Raw genomic sequence first — 21,874 nt, forward strand, 5'->3', positions numbered from 1 at the left:
CTGCAGCAGCAGCGCCCCCAACTGAGAGTTACCTGAACTGCCGACAAGCTGCCCCCCCTTCATTAATCAAAACACAGAGAATGAATCACTAACTTGGCCACACCACCAAACCTCTGTATTCTTGTCTATGGTCAAAAGTTCTGTTAACATTTTTAAAGTTTTAAGTGACTCAATTCAAATCATGTCTACAGTGAATCCCTTGTTAAAACATGCTGTTACAGCTAAAAACTAGAACTGAGGCACTGTTACAACAAATGGAGCTGAATGACCCTGGATTATTCATTTTTTTATCCATGGCCAGCTTGTTACTGGGTCAGACGCAGCCGGACCATATTATGAAACAGTAGCTTTTCATCACTCAAACCTCAAACTAGAAAGAGTACTGGCGTGTGTATGACACTATCATTTGAAACTAAAAATCCTTAGATCACTTAGAATAAGCTAGTTAAAAGCAACTGTATAATGGTTTCTCAAAAATGCCTCTAGTTAGGGAGAATGGTACCATCATGTGGTGTTTCTAGCCATTGGAGCCCAATATTTTACATTGGGTAAATATTGATTTGCTGCTTTGTTGAGGCCAATTAATTCAGAAAGCAGGAAACCCTAGGACCAGTACATACTGTCAAGTGCCCTCTTTTCTACCGGTAAACAACAGTTCATCTTCTCAGATTAGGTTCTTTTTCAACATAAATTTTGACAAGTCTAAATTATTTTACAAAGGAAAAACTGGCTGTTACCTTTCTTAGCTGTTAAGTTGTACTAAACACATTATTTTGAAGGGATGGTTGGACATATTGGAAAATACGCTTTTTCACTTTTTAACCAACTTTGATGAGAAGATGGACACCACTCTGCAGATTGAGACCGGTATTGTTCTTCTCTTCTAACACTCTGCAAGAAAGCGAATAATCATACTTACCATATTGTCAAACTATTCATTTAAATTCATTTAACCACCTTGTTTTATTTGTTCCTTGACTTTGCAGATGAAGTACCACAAGTCAGTCAAAATGGCTCAGGCAAGCAGATGAACAAACACATGGTTTCACATCTGCAGCTAAGCCAGTCGCTGACTTGATGTGGCCCATGTCAAACAGAGGTTTGAGTGAGCAGTAAGACAAAAACATGTTGATTATTAGTCACCTTTGATTTAATCCATTTGCCACTCAATACAGTTCATTATATATTTGTTTCTCTTTTTATTAGAGAACCTTTTTGTCCTTAAGGTACAGCAGCCCAGAAATTCATTTCACCCTTTAAATGCCTTTACAATAGTCAAATCCTCAATGCAATGAACAGAGCAGGTTTATCTGTGAAATTCAAAATTGTGTGTAAGCACAATAGGCCAAATTGGTTCCCCGATTATGAGCCACAGCAATAATTACTCTGGACTAAGCTCACCTCAAGTAGGCCTTGAACAGACGTAGCTTGCATAATTTTTGTCATTAGCATAAAGACAAAAAATCCATTGGTAATATTGTCGGCTAAACAGGTCCCTGCAATCTTTACACTGACATTTCTTTCCCTCCTTCAGACAATTCTCAATTTCCATGAGCACACTCACACATCTATCAGCTGCGTCTATTCAGCTGCTGTGTATGAACAATCATTCTGTGCTTGAAGCGCATCAACTTTCTAGTGTAGACATTATGTAAATTTCTTCCCCTTCCAGAATATATATAGCCCGGCAACACACCATGGTTTCTTAGGAAACGTCCCTTATAATTGGTAACAAATTAAAGACAGTACAAGAGAAAGAAACTGCATCTGAGATAACATACTGTAGGTCTTGGCTAAATATGATGAATAATAGGAGATATCCTCACATCTTGGAATGCATTGCAATGCAAATCTCAAGAACTCTTTCGGCAGACTCATTTTGTGCATCAAAGGGGTTATTGGTGGGATTTTACTGGTAAAAAACGTTATTCAGAGAATCTGTGAGGCATCTAAGACAAATGTTCCAAAAGATGTCTTCTCTGGATTTATGCTTCGGCAGTTGTTGGAAGAACTCTCACGAACAGAGTTTTGGTGTCTAAGGATTTTACGGATGAATCAGCTGGCAGCTCTGAAAAGCAGAGACAAACAAACAGTTACAACGTATGTTTGTTTATGATTATGGCTAAAATTAAATGCGGAAAAACATTTAAGCTATCACAAAAAATCACTTTTTTTAAACCCTGCAAAGATCTTAAAGCGCCCATATTATGCTCATTTTAGGGTTCATAATTAGGGGTCCAAGGCTGTAAGGACCGTGGTAGCACAGCTAAGCGGTTCACACAGCCGGGCTGGGGAACCCTAATGTTTTTTCTAAGGATTGTTCTTCTCCAGCTGGCAAAAAGCATTTGCCAGCTGACAGTAGCAGACAGTTATCTCTTAATCAGGAATTAAAACATAATGACAAACCCACTTTCTAAATTACTTTCCTTGTCAATGAAATGTTAGATGATGAAGGTAAGAACTATTAATCAGATTTTCCCCTCATCGCTGAGAATTACTTGCCTTAAAATCAGTTTAAAAGTCTTCTAAGTGGATACTAAAGTCAATATGATATAGCCATCATCTTTTCCTCTTACCCTCAGTGAGGTCCTGGTCCAGGTAGAGTTTGAGCAGTCTGCTGCGGAGGCCGAAAACCTTGGCGGCCTCAGATAGCAGGCCTGAGTAGTCGAGCCCATTTTGGCCCACTGGGTTCGCCAGCAGGAGGGTGCCCAGCTCTCCTGTCTGGCCCTCTGGAGGAAGATAGGAAGAATGTTGAAGAGAAGTGAACCAGACAGACTTTATTTCCTTTACAAATTAAGAAATGATTGGCTTGTTAGCAAAGCTTGTTCACAACTGCTGGAAAGGTAACAATCCTAAGCAATGGGAAAAGGAAAGAAGACCGAGAGAAGGAATGATAGATCAAAAAGAAAGGTAGAGAGAGAGAGCCAGGCTGATCAGATGATAGACGTAGGGTCAAAGGGGCAAGGTGAAAGGGTTTGAGTGTGAATGACTTAAAGGATAAAGCTGGATTATGGTACACTGCCTTCAGTACAGAGTGCAACACACAATGAGTGTATTCTGGAGGTCGAAAAAAACTAAGTACATTTATTTAACAACTACAGTTTCTATTTATTGTTCAGATTCAGATTTCATACACAAAACATTTGATAAATAGACTAAAAACAGATGTCAAAGACGGCAGCACAGGTCTAGAGCAAGAAAGAAAAATAAATGTATAAATCAAATCAATATTTATTGTTTCCAAGTGGGAATTTGTTTTGAGGCCACAGCAGTCATGTAAATGACAAACAGTGAGACAACAGGCATACAGTGATTATTTTACACGATGTCTAACTATCCTTTTTTTAAATTTGCTCCATCTTAAACATGAATGCAAGAGATTAATAGGAGATTTTTGTATAATGGTATTGCTAATTTAACTTCAGTAAAAGACTGCAGTATTTATTCCAGTTAGAACTATTGAGAGATGTACAAAGTCTGGGTCAGACTGGGATCAGTGCGTCTAAAGCAAAGGATCTGATCTGATGTGTTGGAGCTATGATGTTCCAAGCCTTAAGTTAAGTAAAGCTTTAACTACACTGACAAAAATATATCAGCAAGATAAATTCATCCTTGGTTTTGGTCTCTCCAGGGGTCTCATTTATGAATATGGCGTACGCACAAGCCGGGGACAATGGGAATGGGCGACGCAGATGGTGAGGAGGTAAACTAATGTCAGACTGCAGAAAGTAAATGTGGGAATATTGATGCCTCACATGTTTTTTTCTCTCCATATCATCCACGTTATCATGAAGATAAATCCAGCAGTGTTATTTGCGCTTGTACTGAGTGAAAATTGTTCCATAAACACCTAAAAAAACACATCAAAAATTGTTCCTAATATTTAATCAGCTGTCTCACTGTCACATTGCACAGGACACGTACATTCACGTACGCACACTTGTGGGTAATCTGTGATTTATAAAGAGAACATTGCTTACAGATGTGCGTGCGCACGGTCTTATAAATCTGAAGTTTTTTTTGGCATACGGCATTTTTGGCTTTTGGGCACACTTTTAGTTAGGATCCTACGCACCGTTTTATAAATGAGACCCCAGGGCATTTGTTGATTATAATTCAAAAGAGTAATGGCAGCCTTATAACAGCCAGAATGACTGATGGACTTATCATCTGTGCATGCCTGTTTGTACAGTAAGAGAGTGAGTGAGTGTGTGTGAATATCTCACCAGCTGGTTGTGCATTGCAGAGCAGCAGGTTTACATAAGGACACAGGAGGGTGTCGGTGGTGAGGGTAGGGCCAGGGGAGGAAGATCCTGAAGTCACCGACAAAGTTTTACCGCTCAAAGCCTGAAGGTCCATCTTGCTTGTCAACTCTGTGATAAACACACAAATGCACACACAGGCGCAGAGAGGACTTTTAGAATTTAATATGGGTTACTATGGAGGCCCTAAACCTAGTAAATTATCTGACGAAGTAGCATTACAGTTATAGCTAGCTAACTTTGTTGGGGTTAGCTCGTTGGCTCAAATGCTTAACCTACATTTGCAGGAGTTTATTCAATGATAGTACACCAGTTATACCAGTTATACTGCATATCATTTTACAGGGTCCATAGTTAACTACAATCATGAAAAAATGCTACAACAGTAAAGGTTAGTTACTTTAGTCTTTACATGAGGATGTAGAAAGAAGATGGCGGTAGATGACCCACAGTCAATCAAATAATATGAGATGGCAGATCTTTCTACTGTAACAGTGATTCGCCCCATTTAAGTCTTTCTGAGGGGACATAACCAGTTCTCACCAGTCTCGCCGTTGAAGAATCTGAGCTGGGTGTTATTTGTTCCAAAGATGCTGCTGCACACTCTCTTCAGCTTGTCCAGGTCAACTTGGTTATCCCCTTTGGGGTTCTCCAACAGCACCACCCCCTCTGAACAAGAAACCAGTCGGACAAGAATTGCAAATAAGATACGGAAAAATGGTGTGGTACATATCCTGTTTAGAGCCTGACCGATAAAGGATTTAGACCGATACGAATATTTAGTTATTTAAAAATCCATTAGGCCGATATATCAAAATTCAGAAACGCGTTACAAAACATAAACAGATTTCCCCAACATTAGTTATTTACAGAGTTCTCACTTAAATAATATAATAATTTGTTGTATTGTCACAACAGAACATCAAAATCAATTAAAGTTCTTGAAACTTGAAATATGAATTTTAAAGTAATTTGAACAAAAACACATTAACAACAACAACAAAAAACAGTGTTGCCAACAGCAACATTGTAGAGTGCCCTTTGGTGGACAAACTTTGCAACGGAAACACTTATAACATGGTTGACAGTCAGTTTTTATTTTTTTAATATTCATTTATCAGAATCATTAAAAAAAAAAGAAATTGGCCATTATACATGCCGATACGATCTGGAAATGCCTAATGTTGGCCAATAATATCGGCCCCCAATATATTGGTTGGTTCTATATTATCGCCACTAACAGCAGATGTTCAATTTTCCCCAAAATGTAAAATAACCTAAAAGCAAACTCATATTGACAGTTAAACAGTTTGACGACCAACCCATGTGCTACCTTGTTCTTTGTTGTTGACCTTCACCCTGACGTTCATATAGGCGCAAGCTGGTCCATTTAGAGGAGGCAGAGGGGCGGAAGATCCCTTTACTATGGTTAACTCCAAGTCTGACCCCTTCAGCTGCAACGACAAAAACAACAAATAGTATAAAAATACGACTAGAGCATGACAGAAGAAAAGAGAGAAAGACGTGCTGACTTTTAATGTTCTTTAAACTAAAAATCGAAATGTGACTTAACACACATTCAGAGTGGTAATATGGGAATCACTAATGGGAATCACTAATGGGAAATTTGGCATCACTGGCTTACACATTGTTACCAGCATGTTTCATTAATGGTGAAACGCTGTGGTACACAACAAGCTGCCTGTTAAACTGAACTTGTATCATGGTAAAGCAAACAATAATCCTGCTTGCCCTGAAGTTTCCTTTCATACCTGAGTCTTTTCTTCTATGATGACGCTGGCAGTCTTGGAGACAGGAAAGGGCAACAGGGGAGCCTTGGTGGTAGCCAGGATAAAGTCAGTGTGAGCCTGGATCACAGAGCCCAAGTACTCCCCCTCTGGATGGCAGCGGTAGTACACAGTTATCTCATCTGAGGGCACCAAATGACCCTGTGAGACAAGGGATTGAGAGACAGGTTGTGGGTTTTCAAACGAATTACAGCCACTAGAGCCAGTCCCACAATGAGCTTTCCTTAGTATGTGCCATTTCTAAGTCTGTAGCTTTTGGGGTGGAGAACAAGGTGAAGGCTGGGGGTGTGGCCTTGACCAACTGTCACTTTGCTTGTTTGATAGGCAAGATGTCTCTCTCTCATGGGTGGGCCACATTCTCTGGGCAGGAAAAACATAGAAAGGGGAGGTAACTTCAGCCCATCTGAGCTTTCATTTTCTCAAAGGCAGAGCAGGATACCCAGGGCTTGATTTAGACCAATCACCATTTCTATCCACTGGGGGACCATAGGCAGGGTAAAGGAACTCATATTATTATGTTAAAAAAAAAAATGCCATGGTACCTTTAAAAAAAAAGTTGAAAACATACAGTTTACGAACAAATAAAGGCAGAGGAGAAAATGGGAGATATTTTTGGAAGCTGTTTTAGCATTGTGTGCTGACAGCTTCCTCTAACCTTGACACATTCAAACACATTGATCTTATCCTAATCTGCAATGTGCACAGCCATACACACATATATTGACTGTCTAGTGTGCGCGCGCACGCTACACACACACACACACACAAGTATGTAGCTCAAGGGCAGGGTACAGTGTTAGCTAGATACACATGAGCAGTCAATCAATATAGGAAGGTATATAGGCTTTTCCTGCCAAGACAAGGTACTGATGGTACCTAGCACTGTGTGTGTGTGTGTGTGTGTGTGTGTGTGTGTGTGTGTGCGTGCGTGGTCAGAGCATCAGAGATCTCCATTTTGTGAGCAGTTCAATAACAACAAGGAACCGCTAACCTCTGTTTCTAACACACAATATTCACGCAAACACTGATAAAGACTTGCATACACACCCACAAACTACTACCGAACATGTCAATAAATTGTTCAAAATTAATTCCCATCCCAGGGGTGGAAAATTCCTAAAAGATCTCAGTTTGAAATAACTGGAGGAATTTAGCCTGGCCGGGAGCCAGTGCACACCACTGCTATAGGGGGATGGAAAAAACTGTTTGTTGCTTGTGAAAACAAGGGGCTGTTGCCTAATCCGTCTTTACTCCCCAAACCACTTCAAAGCTCCAACATTAGAATCTGAAAGGGGCCAGACTGTAATTAAGCTTCCATTAAGCCTGCCTTATGATGGAGAAACTTCTAACTGTGACGCTGCAGTGGAAAGATTTCAAAACTGCCCTGACAAAATTAGCATGGGACATAAAGAGTAAGGGGGGAGCACAGAGTGATCAGGGGGGGGCGGGGGGGGGGGGGGGGGGGGGGGGGGGGGGGGGGGGGGGGGGGGGGGGGGGGGGGGGGGGGGGGGGGGGGGGGGGGGGGGGGGGGGGGGGGGGGGGGGTTAATGCAACAAAATAATACAGCACACTTTTTATGCTTGGTCTACAATGTAGGACTGCAACTAATGATAATTTCCATAAATTTCATTTCTTTTCAATAAATCCATTGGAAGTTTAGTCTATAAAATGTAAAAAAAAAAAAAAAGTCACAGTTTCCTAGAGCACAACACGATCAAATTATCAAATTACTTTTTTGTCCGGCCAATGGTCCAGTATGGAGCCCCAAAACCGACAACTAACGAGTCAATAATACAACTAAATACATCAATAAATGATCATAGAAATAAAGCAAATGGAGTGTCAAATGTGACTTGAAGCTTTATGCTCTATGATTCCACTTTAGAATTTAAAAGTCCCATGGCATGAAAATTATTTTCTTTATAAGGTTTTTTTAACATTAATAAGCATATTCCCAGCCTGCCTGTGGTCCGCTAGTGGCTAGAAATGGCCATAGGTGTAAACCGAGCCCTGGGTATCCTGCTCTGCCTTTGAGAAAATGAAAGCTCAGATGGACCGATCCGGAATATCGCCCCTTATGAGGTCATAAGGGGTAAGGTTACCTCCCTCTTTTCTGCTTTGCCCTCCAAGAGAATTTGCCCCGCCCATGAGAGACAAACAACAAACAAACAAAGTGCTAGTTGGGGAGGGCCGCGTGAGGACTCCTATCTATTTCTCTTTCATCAGTAAAAATAAATAAATATCCACATGTTCCAATGCATAAATAGTAATGAGATGGGTGGACACATTTGAGAAGCTGTAAACCGATCAATTAGTATTTTTGTTTAATGAATCACCCAAACAATACATTTAAAACTTTTAACTCTACTGTAATGATCAAAATATATGAGGGGGAAGGGGTGTGTGTGGGCAAGATATTTTCAAGGGTATTTGGTCTTCCAGAACAACTCCTCCAACTGCCTCAGTGGCATCTTATGCTCACCCAGGCACAGCCCTGATTACACGGTTTGGCAAACTGTTTGATATATTGTATTCTATTCATTAGACACTGGATTGTAAAATTCACTAGTAGTGTGTTATTTGTCACTCTAGTAGTGCTCCTGAAATAATTGTCCCACCTTCTTGCGTAGTTTCTGAATGCGGTTGATGACCTCTCGGGCAACGCCTTCATCCATCATGGACTGGTCGGGGGTGACATCCATCAGCACCAAGACCTAAAGGACAACAGACCCAGAGGACAACAGGAGGGGTTTTAAGCTACACATTGAACTAAACATGAAATTGATCACAGACTTGATGTTTCCAAAGACTAAAGGCACCAATAAAAACAATTATAGTTTCATTTTAAAGTGCAGTTTTCCACTGATGCACTTTTTCAACAATCTCCGAAAATTCCCAAGTGCAGTGCATGTTGACATATAAATAAATTTGCGATGTTTTTTAGACTTCATTTTCATAACCTTATATTCGTACACCATATATGCTATCCTTTATATAAAGTGTCTAAATACCAAATGTATGGATTCTTGATGATTAATTGCTAGTAATCATTAAATAAAATACCATTTTCAATAGGGTTCCCACATATAATTAGAGGCATTAGATGATTCAGGATGTCTTTGAGCACAAATACACGTGTTTTCATCAGGACATTAAGTTTTCATATTTGGACAAAGAACAGTATTTTTCACTCCGAACTTATTTTGAAATTATTATAAAATCCTTTTATCAATCAACTAGGTGTGTAAATTAGCCAATTCTAGGTTGGAACACCAAACACGAAAAACAATGTTGACTTCCTAGCCATAGCGATGAAGTTAAGTTATGAATTCAATATATTTGGGTTACTGTAACAACAACAAGCACTGTGTGCTCCTGGCTGCAACACTTTAATGTTGGGTTAATGGGGTTATTGTTAAGGTTGTACTCTAATCACGTACAGCCCACACTTACTGCAATATGCATTTTACAGAATAGTAGCAGAGAGTGACAGAATTTCACATGGCATAAAGACCTTCGAGTTTACTGAAGCCACGGAGTAACTTCAGACCCACGCTACAAACTATACAGTTAAAAAGGCAGGGTAAAATCCAGAGAGCAACATTTATGAGATAAATCTGCATTACATTTATAATGTTAATTAAAAAAAATAACCAACCAAGCACCAATAATGACAATATTGTAATCTGTGTGAGTTGTTAAAGTGAAATAAGTGTCATGTTGTGTAAGGCTAAGCTGCTGCCATCCACAAACACTTAACCAAGGAAGGGAGGGAAAGAGATGACGAAGCAGATAAAAAAAAAGAAATTGAGAGAGAAAGAACAGAGAAACAGTGAGATGGGAGCTGGAAATTCAGTGCGAGCGAGAGTAGCAGAGAGAATAAAAAAGCCAGCTCAGTAAACTGGTATTAAGGTGCAGCCGTGTGGTGTGCATATGGTTGGAGGAGCACTGATTAGAAAAGGCCTGTGGGAAACGCATACATGCTGGTTTCCACATAGCTGAGAAATGATTTCATACATCAAGCTTGTACAGTAAAGACAAATAAATGCATTTACAGTATACGGCAGCTTGGTGCAAGACCAGCGGCAGAGAAGCATTTATTGTTAAATCAGGTTACATTACACTTTTCAGCTCAATCTCTAGTGTAGTAAAGTAGCAGTAGGGAGAGAGGGTACTCTTTGTGAGTATAGATGTGTATTTATATACAGTTTCATGTGTGTTAACAAGTGACAAAATTTGTCAAAATATTCATTATCCTTTGCGTAGTAACTGTACACAAGTGACCTATCAATAATAATAAGTTATGTGAGATACTTTCCATGTGTGCAGCTAGTTTAAGAAAAAATATGTTATAGTTAAGAGTATAATGTGCATTTAAAACATCCAACTAACTAGACATTTAAGATAATATCTGTATTTCTTCAAAATAAAAAGGATTAAGGCTGGTACCGGGTACCAGGAACAGCCTCACAATTTGGGTCGTACATTTATTCTCTTTCTTGCTGAGAGTTAGATGAGAAGAACAATACCACCCTCGTGTCTGTACTCTAAATACAGGTTTTTTCCGCAGGTTTTACCAAATCAAATTAAAGACTTTTTAAGACCTTTTTAAGACCACTATATGAAATTCAAGACCTAGATCACAACTTCAAAAAAAGTAAAAGAATGTTTACATTTCCTAATTTGCATTATAGTACTGGTGACTAGTCACTGTGTGAAGAACGCAGAGCACCGCCGCTCTTAGAGATGGCTCTGATAAAATGTGATACGGCGGTCGATTTTGGAGTTGAGGAGATGCTGTGCGGCCTCGCCTAGGCAGTGTGAAAGTAGTGCTGGGGCTGGGTTGAGTTGTTTCCCATAACACGCTAGCATTCTACTAATTAATGCTGATTGGACGAGTGATCCCGCTTGATGGCATCTGAAGAGCGTTAGCATGCGTGTGGGTGTGTGTGTGTATTTCGGCGTGGTCTTTAAAACATTAGCAAACCAAACCTCTTTCTAGCACGTGTATTGGAAGGGACAACCTAACCTGTCAGGTGTGTTGTTGATGCCTCGAGAGAAAATAGGAAGTGACTCAGAGCTTGCCGTAAAGCCGTAAATCTCTGGCCGTACGAATGCAAAATTCAAATTATAGTAAAAAAATCAAATCCTGAATTCTCAAGAACGGTTTTGGTCATTTTAGGGGGGTTCTGATATTTGTTCAAATGTTGATTTTTCAGATAATTTTGTTTTTTATTAGTTATTTGATCCTATAAAACAGGGTGACACGTCATGATTTACAGCTGTGATTGACTCACGATTGGTGGGCAGGTGTATGGGTGGGACTTTCAACCGCCCAATCACTTTTATGCAGACACTGGATCCAAAATTACAAGACGGCGACGTCCGTATGGGGAATATTACGGTTTTACTTTTGTACAGTGGGAGAAAGTGGAAAAGCGTGTTCCGGCTTTTCTAAAAAGTCTATGCTCTGGGTAAAGAAAATAATCAGACAATTAAACCCCTTGTAAATCCCCAACGAGATGTTGCTACACACAGTTGTTGTACAGAATAAACAAGATTTTGTGTAATTTAATAAGCTTTAGCGGTAGCTTCTCATTTCCCATACAGATAAAAGTGGAATCCATCTGCTCATCTAACTCTCAGCAAGAAAGCATATAAGCATATTTCCAAAATTTCAAACTATTGTTTAAATAAAAGGTTGTTTTACAGTCTCTTAAAAGCTGGCACTTAGAAATAAAAATGCACATTAAATAGAAGAAATTTCTTTACAAAATTGAGTTGTTAAACAGAAAACGGGCACACACACATTTATGTCTAAACCTTTGAAGATAAATCATATTTTATATTTTCCACTTTTCACAGTGGAGGCCCATCTATTCTTAAGCAGTCTTGTCAGAAGGAGCCCAATATTGTCTTGCAAACACACTACCCACTTTATTTCTTTACGGGGAAGCTGTTTGTCCACAAAATTAAGAATAACATGTTTTCCTCCTTTTGTTTTGATTGGTGTTCAATTTGCATGCAAATAGTATCTACTGCAAAAAGGATTTTTGAGGATGTTTAAATGTCAAGCATACCTGTGCATCAGAGTGTGCTTCATACTGTGCTGCTGAGCCAGAACTTTGGTCAAAGCTGTACATGAGCCTCAGGTCCTCCTCATGAAGCTCACGACCATCCACCTCGATGGACCCTTAGTTAACCAAAACAGGATGAATTAGTCAGTTGTGGTACTGAACATAAAAAAATAAACATTGTTATATGGTAGCATACTAGCTATAACATTCATCAGTTCATAGAAAAGCAGTGTATATGTTGTTCACATGGACCTCCACACTGTGTCTCCTCATCTTCAGACTGTAGAGCTAATCAACAATACATTATACAGCCCGTACAAAACTTACCAGGGGCAAGGAGAAAATGAGTCAAACCATATTTAATAAAAACGTATTAAAAGAGCTTGCAACCAAAAAATGTTCTTATTGGATTGGGATATTCTCAGCAACGATCATGAAGGTCAAAATAATGCGTTAGAGCCAACATAAATAATTATTAAAAATGTTCTGCAACAAAATCAGTTGGATGTTGAGTGACATAATAAAGAAAATGTCTGAACTGTGTGGAAGTGGTAACATTTATGTCAGACCACTTCAGCACTAAATTATAATTAAAGCAGATAATATAATAATTAAACTAGACACGTATGACACATTCATTTTCACATGTGTTCCGGTGAAAATCTTAAATACCACCAGTAAACTGAAAATGGATCATTTTCAGACAGAATGAAAATGCATTTGAAAATAATTAGTATTGATACCCATTATGATTAAATCAATGCTGACTGACAACACTTTAATGCAAATGTGATGATGGACTATTTAATGCCCCACTATTCTCCTTATTAAATTTGAATAAATTGCCAACTAAATGTGTGAAATGTCTTTATTTTGGTGTTCCGTCTCTTGAGGATTCTAGAAATGGTTTTAATTACATCCAATCATGCTGAATAAAGTGCTCTCTTAATTCGCATTCAGGCTGAGGCTTTGTTTTGAATTAGATGGGGTCTGGACCAGTGTTTGCTCGAGTGTTTTGAGATTCCTCGCATCACAGTCTTTCTGGCCAAATTCACACGAGATTGGTTTTTAAATATTACAGTAAACCCAATCTAGTCAGGTTCATATCTCAAATTTGCCAGTGGCAGCAATTACCTACATCTGTCTTTCTGACTAAGAACCGTGACCGTGTTCTCCTCTCCTCTTTACTTCTCCACACCCAGAGGCTGGGTGAAACAGTCACTCTGTTTCTCTCTAATCCAAGATTTCCATGCTTTGATTTCCTGTGTCCCTTCCAGCTTCTTTGGTCTTTTCCCCCTTCTCTCATAACCTCTTTTCTTCTTCCCCGTCAAAATGATGGGATCCAAAGATACAGGTACGGAATAATGAGTAATTCAACCAATGGCCATGAAAGCACAATCCTTTTCTAGCCAAATTGCCACCCTTAAAGTCTAAAAAGGTTTTTTGAAAAGCTAGAAATTGCTCAGGAGGTTAAAAGTGGACTCTCAACTGAGTATATGCTGGTAACTTTCTATAGATAAATTATTTCAGAGATTGCTTCACTGACATTAGTGTACCATCCACCTTTGATTTGTTAACAGATGTTTGGTTTTTATTCCAACTTTTTTCCATCCTTCCTGATTTTGTTACCCTGGCACAGAGCCAGGCTAGCCGTTTCCCCCCCCTGCTTCCACTCTCTCTCTGTGCTGAGATACTCAAACTGCCTGCTTGCTGTAGCTTAGTATTGGGATTCCTTTAAACAAAAACACAGCTCAGCATCTTAAAAGTAGGGTTTGTATAGTACATTTAAATATTACAGTACATCTCGCCTGTGATCACAACATAAGTGTAACGTTACTTGGTACCGCTGTGCAAAATTTCAACAGTGTGTTACCTTTCTCCATAATTCTTTACCACCCTCTACCACAACTATCGCTTTCCTGCCATTGCTCATCCTCCTCCTTTCCTACCAATTGGCTAGACTTCAAACATGTGAGTGATTGGAAATGTTAAGTTCCCACAGCCCAGCTGACCTCCACTGAGTCTTTCCCCAGAGACTCTGGGGCCTCTCCTCGTCTTTCTATAATTGGAGAGACAAGATACCTTGCGCTGCTTTGATCTGTACTCAAACTCGGATTATAGTTATAGAGGGGTCAGGGTTTGCTTTCTGAGACTAAACTGGCCGTCTGTCTGTACCCGATTTCATTGAATGGATTCATAGTTTTGGTGAAAGAAATATGACTTAAACACCATATGGAGCAATTATGTAGATGTGTGTACATCCTAACACAAAACCTACTCCTCTTTACTAATAAACTATTTGGTGATCAAAAGTCCTTGGTATGTGTGTTCAATTGTATAGAGAACACAAGTACTCGGTGAAAAATGAATACAAAAACAATATCTGGGATGTTATTTCCTTTGCATGAGTGGAATTTTTAAATGCACTGATGTTTTTGCGCACACACAACCAGACAGCAACACACAGCAGTACCTGTCTTCTGAAAGGCCTCTAGCTGTTCGCTGGTGAGCTCCTTGATAGAAGCAGTGATAGCTTTGAAGGCTCCCTTTAGGCGCTTGCCCAGCACCATGTGGTCTGGCTCGGCTCTCAGACGGATGCCGTACTTATCCTTGTCTGTTGACAGCGTCAACTGTCGCACATTAAGCTCCTGGAAGATATAAAAAAAGATGTCTTAGAAAAGTCGCCGCCGTCTTGTAGCATCCTGTGTTATGTCCCAACTGTGTGTGGTAAATATGTGCACTGTATATATACTGTATATACTGCATATATGGTTATTACAGTTGATAAAAACAAACATGAAAAGTAATGCAATTAAGTTATGATAATGTTAGGGTTATCTGACTGGATAAGTTCAATTTAACCTTTACAATGCTCATCCCGCACCCAACAAATGTCCACCCAACCAAATACAATGTAAGACTTAAAATATATGACTCAGTTACATTAAAACTGTTTGCATTTATTAAACTGCAAATGTCCGTTTGAAAGGTGAACTAAAGATAAACTGTATGGAAAACTAAATTAAAAAAAATAGGGGTATCAATCAATTTGAATATTTAAATCACGATTAATCGCATGATTTTCCTAAGTTAAATGAATCCCACGTATTTTAACTTGTCTAAATGTACACTCAACGTACTTCGGTGGTAACTCAATTCACATCAATAGCACATGCAATTAGATTTGACTTGTCGAGAGAACCACCTTAAAAGGGCCTTGGAACTAAACTTGCTGTTCAAAAGACCCTTTTCTTTATCCATTTCTTTTTTATGGGGGGGGGGATGTCTTGAGCTGCTTTTGTAATGATCATTGATTTAGTTAAAATTGTAAGTAATGAAGCCTGTTACTCAGAATTGGAAGTCTTTATTTAGAATAAGTGTGGCTCTTTATATGTGATTCAGGATCAGGTTTAACATTCAAAGTCGTACAGGTGTGGCCCTGTCGCTTCAGAGCATACACCACATCCATGGCGGGCCACGTTTTCCTCTTGATGTGCTTGGTGAATGATGTGTAGGTGAAGGCATCACAGATCACATCCTCCAGGAACGCCTTCTTGGTCAACCCCTGGATGTTATAATGGAGCCCTTTTTGCCAACGTTCCTGTTGTATCGCTCCCTGATTTCCCAAACTGGTGAGTTGCGGCCCGGTGTGTGTGTGTGTGTGTGTGTGTGTGTGTGTGTGTGTGTGTGTGTTTGTGTGTGTGTGCATACATGCGTGATGTTGGTGCATTACAATATATTCAGACTGCTTTCAAATCAAACAGAAAACATCAACAAGCTTGTCGGCCAAGTAACACCGACCAAAGCTAAAATTAAAATGGCCATTGACCAACAACAATGAATCGAAGTTTGTTCCTAGTTTTTGTTTCTAGCTAATTACTTCCTTTCCTTTCGCAAGTTGGGACTTCAGCAATGGCCCCTAAACCCATGAAACATGCGAGTGCTGGTATTACTGTTGATGGCATTTGCTTCTCTATAAATTGGCAAAAGCCATTCTGACGGGTCTCAAGTTAGGCTGAATGCGTTGTCACATCCTGTAGGAGTCAAATAAAACTAATTGCTCCAGACGTGCTGAAAGACACAATCAAAAAATGTAATTCACTCAGAGAACAAGTCAGCCATGAAATCAACCAGGCAGTGCCCGATCCTGGCACATTCAAGTAGTGGTAAAAAAAAATGACTAGTTAAATAATTATGATTATAGAATAATACTTTTTTTAAATAATCAGCTCAACTGAAACTACATCAATAATAAGAGAGTTTAAAGGTTCTTCCCTGGGCGGCAGGACCTAAAATTTCTTGCAATTCTGATCACATAAACCTTGTTTACTGGAGGGAAGCTAGAAACTGGTAAGGTTAAATGTTTTCCTAGCCAGAAATGAAAGAAAACGTGTGGCTCAAACTAAGATTAAGCTTGTGGGATCCAACAGGAGGGTACACTAGAAGCCTTTCTAATTATAATTCTTTGTAATTCTTAATCTCTATGTTGTGTCAATTCCCTGGTCAGTAGCATATGGGAACAAGAAGGAATCAATTTTCCATGTAAGACAAATCAGTAATTTCTCATTTTGGGACCTAGTGAAACTTCACATGGCTATAAAAGTAGCAACATTTCCAGCAACAGCATCTGAAAGGTTGAAGCATTCTTACTTAAGAGCATAGCTGAGCTATCTGAGTCAGCTGTAGAACAGCACTGACTTGAATTTTGTTGGTGGAAATTCAAACCCAAACACAAAAGGGATAATGTCCGTTTAATGGCTTCCTGCACTTAAAGGCTATGACAATTAGTCTGTCTACTGTCCGAGTAGTCGTCGTTCCAGTTACTTGGACAGCACCTCAACAGGCCAGACATCTCTCTGTTGCATAACCAGACACTGATGATAATACTTGACAAAAATGACACTTAACATTGGAAACACCCAGTCCTTGACTATATGATTTTGTTTTCATACAATAATAATAATAATAATAATAATAATAATAATAATAATAAAAGTCACTGAATATTGACTTGAACCGGCGACTCTCCGGTTCCCAATCCAACTCCCTACGGACAGAGCTATTGCCCCCCCCCCACAGTGAAACACAGCATGTTACCTGGAAAGTTAAATAAACAAAGGCAACAACTCAGTAATGTTGCCGGCTCTATATGTAAAACAAGAGCTAGAAAAGCTGTGTGTGTAACATAGACTGTATATTAGCAGACAGCGCATGTGTGACATCACTGTCACCCATTGGTTTTTGGAGATCTGCTATTAGTCGTTGAGGTCGCCATTACGGCCGCCACCATCTTGGTTGCGGACGTGAGAACTTATGCAGGGACACTCGTTACACACTCTCACTGGCAATCACATTGTAGCCATGCCCTAAAACACCCCCTGCTTTATCACCGGTTTAATATCAACAAGAGCATAATTCCAAAAATGAACATCATTCTGTGTTGCAAAAGACTTAAAACTAGCAATTGAGACCATACACTCATTTTGAAAATGTTTACAGAGGTAATAAATTAAGTGAGAAGTGGGTCACTTTCTCCACACGTGTTGCCCCCAGCTGGAATTCAGATATCATGCAGGTTTAAGACACTTCAGCCTTTGCAGCACTTCGCCGAACCGGATGCTCTGTCCAGTAATTTTACAGTCAATGGTGTGAAATGATGCATAGTACTGCGACTATAAAGTACAAAAACACATTAACATTATTATAATGTTTTCTGTGTGCTGGAGAAATCTTTATTTAATGAAGAGTTTGCATGTGGGAGTAAATCAAAAGGCATCTGCTCCACCCCCTTTTTAAATGAAGAGAGTACAGAAATTTTAATTACAGCTGAGGATAAAAAAATAAAAATAAACATCATGTGAAGATGCACTTCCTCTGTTGTACATCCCATCTATCCAGTAAAAAAAAAAGTGTTAACGAGGTTCTAGAGGATGTTTTTCTTTAACTTAGACGTTTATTTGCACTGATCAAAGCAGAGCAAACCGACAAAAATAAAAACACTTAAAAGGAAAGATGAGAAGAAGATGCACCTCTCGTCTTGAAGCAGAGCACTAGTAAAATGACACATCACCAAGCAGATTTCAAGACATATTATGACACACTACAACCAATGAGCATTCTTGGTTTACTTACTTCCAGGATGTATTTCTGCAGCGACTGAATGTCTTTCAGGGCCTCTGGGTCCTGATGAATGACTACCACCTCCTTTAATGGGTACTGAAACACACACACCAACATCACAGTGGGTCAATCGCTCCAGCCAGTGTCAGTTGTCAGTGCTTTTTGGTGGACAAACTGTTTGTGCAGCAATTTTATGTTACTAAAATCGTCCGACCTTGCTTAATTTGCAATTATCCGATATCACGCCGATATGTAGCATGTTTCTTTGAGTTTTATTTCACCGTCTGTCTTACATTCTGAGTAAAATTGATTATTCACCTTAACGGGAAGGGTCTTCCTGTCTCGGATCACTCGGCCCAGCTCAATCACAGACTGCATCTGAGAGACGGCACTCTCAATGCGCTTGTCAATTACCCTCTCCCTGAAAAACAGAAACACAAATTAAGTAAATCCAAGAATCACCACATCGTAAGTAGCATCACAGGTCGGACACCCAAGCGCAGCAGCACCAGCCTGCGTTTGACCCGTTTGTGTGAGTCAGCAGTAGAGAATCCAGTATGCAGTGTACTTCATTCAACTGATTGATATACCAGGGAATTGAACAGCAACATTGGGCTTTACGATCAAAGAACGTTCATACACACATGCTCCCTCTCTCTGTTTCTTTCTTGATGGAGGCACTCAAGAAAAGGTTCTTTTATCCCTTGCAGTATTTATTTAACATATGCGTAAAGTCACTGAAACTAAGCTTTGTATTGGAGCCTGTGTTATTCTAAATTTTGACACCATGGTTTCTGTTGTTATTGCATTAATAATAATCAGTATTGACCGTGAAAAAACCAAATCTGTTGATCCTTTGCCCCAATGCCATGGTATGAGCGTTTGAATAACCATAACCCTGTAGTGTGCGTCATACAAGAGAGAACTCTTTTTTTCTTTTTAAATCAGAACTCTATACCATGTGAAACTTTTTAAATTGCAATGGGTGCCACCTGAAGGAGCTGTCTTCTTATAATAAGTGAATGTAGGGTGATGAGAGGAACTTTTTTCACAACAAGAATCATTCCGTATGCTGTGAAATACTGTACAATTTCAGGGTACACTGAAGGGGACGAAGGTGCATTTCTGTCATAACTCACAGCCAGCAATCGTCATTCTGATTAATCAGTGGTTTAGAAATTCAAATCACTATTCTATTGAGGAAAATGAATGATAAGGTGACAAGGACAGTACCACATGTCTAAGTAAATACAGAGTTCAGAACCCCCAGTGCCAGAGTTTAACTTAGGAGCATCCACTAATAAAGTACACTGAGACTTCCACCTCTGAATCAAAATTAGAGCTGCACATCAACTGTTAATCACACCTAACACACACATTGCAATATTAGCCCCAACTGTCTGCAGGAACACAAACACTGTGTGTGTTTGTGCACAATGCTTGTTCACTCGAGCAGTCTGCTCCTCCATGTGTGCACACACAACAGTGGAGCAAAATGATAGTGGAGAGGACTCCAGGGACAGCCAATCATTTAATGAGCTGATTGAGGAGCAGCTCTTCCCACCGCCTGATTGGTGTATGACCTTTGGGAGGGGGGTGAAGTGGTCCCATTCGACAGCCGGGCGGACAAGCGGCTATTAAAGCAGCAGCACTGAGTACTGCTGGAGTGACAGGGGAGATTATATGAACCATTACACAAACTTTTTCTCCGTACGCTAAATCAAATGGATATTTAATCATGTCAGAACTCCTTTGTAGTTAAAGATGATGCAATTAAGTTTGGGCAATTAGAAATTCCTTCCAGGCTATACAAAACTGATCAGCCACCAAGGCACATGTTTTAATGAAGTAGTTGAAGGAAATGAAATGATCATATTTTGTGAGCAATATCCTTATGCAGTGCTGCCAGTTAAAGACAGGCCCAGTGCAGTTTTGTCAGGGTATTTCTAAGTGAAATAAGTGCACAAACTCTTCTCTTAATCTTTTATCAATCGCTAGAGAAGGGATCAACAGTTTTACCCACAAAAATGCAAACAGGGTTAGGCTGCTTTAAGAGAAGATAGCAGTGAACTGTGGAAAGTTAGGATTACAAAGTCTTTCTCTAGAACAGATGACCTGGTTGTTGCTTGGAACTAACATGGTAACCGTGTGGAAAGATGTATCACCTAGAAACTCGAGAACAGAAAATCTGGTCCGAAACTAATATACCGCAAATCTTTATCTACAGAACCAATCAATTTCATGAAATAACCCATATATTACTAAATATTAAAATGGAAATTCCAATCAGCGGGGTGGTGTCTCTTCAAAATGAAGAGGATAAATGATTAATACCTAAAAGGAACAGCTGCGGTGAATCCAGTTCTTCTAGACACTACTTGACTCTTGAGCTTCAAAAGCTTCTACTCTGAGGAGTAGAGAGTGTGATATGATTGGGGTAAAGTAAGGCCAGGCACTCTGGATCAGCAATGGATATCCTGTGAGAATACAAGGGGGTTTGCTGTGGGAGCTACAGGGTTGGAAGAGCAGCAGTTTTTTAACCAGATGACCTCAAAAAGTTCTACGTTTTCCCAACATTAGATGTACATTTTGCATCTAATGTTGATTATTATTATTATTATTATTACTACTGTAAAATTCTGGTCTAAATATTACTGCAAAGTGAAAATATAACGGGATGATCAATTAATCTCATTTTGTGAGCTGAATCACCTTGTGATCAGATTTTATTTCTAGAATATATAGCATTTACTGAGTGAATTAGCAAAGTTTGACTTAAAGCTTCATACATTTTCATAAAAGGGTAATCATTACTTCTAACGTTAGCATAGGAGACCTGTATTTCAGGCGAGGCAGTACACCGCTCGACACTTTGGGAAACATCCTCGATTTCTGCCTTGCTCCTTTCAGCCACATTATTTATAAGGTGTGCAGAGTGGTTGGGGGAAACAGGTGACAGATTGACCATCACAATTGTTTTCCGCTACTTTTAGCAAATATCGATAGCAACAACTTTGAGGACACTTTTTCCTATTTTTGTCTTTCATATAAGTGACATGAAGCAGTGGATGTCTGTAGAATTTTAACTTGATTGAGGGATTTATCCAACCTGACTTGGGGCAGCATGAGATAGTGGATGCTGCTGCTGTCCTTCTCTTCAACAGAGGTGGGGTCGATGAGGTGACGTAGATTCTGGTACATCATCTCTGTAATGAAGGGTGTAAAAGGAGCCTGAGGGGAAGAAAGCAAGTAGACATGAGAGAAAAGGAAGGAGAAGAAGAGCCTGATATGCTCTGTAATGTAGCTCATTTACATTTTCGGACACAAAGGTCAGAAGCAGTTGTAAAATCTGCATACAAAACACATTTTTACTGTAGTTTTTTTTTTTCCTCAAATGGTGCAAAAGTTCAAAAAGAATTGTGCCAGAGTGAGGTTACTTCTAATTTAATTCTCTTCCATTTGTGCTATTGCTAATTAATTTGTGTAGCTCACAGCTGATCTTTATTGATGGGGTTAGGCTAACTGTCTCTTAGTGTGCCTCCCACCCCACATGCAAACATCTTCAATGTGTTAGAAATAAAAACTCCTACTGCTCATGCATAATTCA

The 21,874-nt window shown here is 39.5% G+C and overlaps 1 protein-coding gene across 1 annotated transcript in view; it reads right to left on the bottom strand.

The window, feature by feature from the left end:
- Positions 1-1,132: 1,132 nt before the first annotated feature.
- The window catches only part of iars1 (isoleucyl-tRNA synthetase 1), a 55,389-nt gene continuing 34,647 nt past the window's right edge, over positions 1,133-21,874 (bottom strand). The window contains exons 23-34 of the mRNA XM_034868896.1: positions 21,377-21,498; positions 18,586-18,688; positions 18,280-18,363; positions 14,621-14,795; positions 12,151-12,263; positions 8,689-8,784; positions 6,035-6,211; positions 5,596-5,716; positions 4,806-4,931; positions 4,227-4,373; positions 2,577-2,729; positions 1,133-2,068 (exon numbers count right to left, since the gene is read on the bottom strand). Coding sequence (XP_034724787.1) covers positions 1,986-2,068; positions 2,577-2,729; positions 4,227-4,373; positions 4,806-4,931; positions 5,596-5,716; positions 6,035-6,211; positions 8,689-8,784; positions 12,151-12,263; positions 14,621-14,795; positions 18,280-18,363; positions 18,586-18,688; positions 21,377-21,498 — 1,500 coding nt within the window. The 3' untranslated portion in view covers positions 1,133-1,985. The remainder of the gene's footprint in view (positions 2,069-2,576; positions 2,730-4,226; positions 4,374-4,805; positions 4,932-5,595; positions 5,717-6,034; positions 6,212-8,688; positions 8,785-12,150; positions 12,264-14,620; positions 14,796-18,279; positions 18,364-18,585; positions 18,689-21,376; positions 21,499-21,874) is intronic.

This window comes from Etheostoma cragini, chromosome 4 (genome assembly GCF_013103735.1).
Source record: "Etheostoma cragini isolate CJK2018 chromosome 4, CSU_Ecrag_1.0, whole genome shotgun sequence".
Lineage (NCBI taxonomy): Eukaryota > Metazoa > Chordata > Actinopteri > Perciformes > Percidae > Etheostoma > Etheostoma cragini.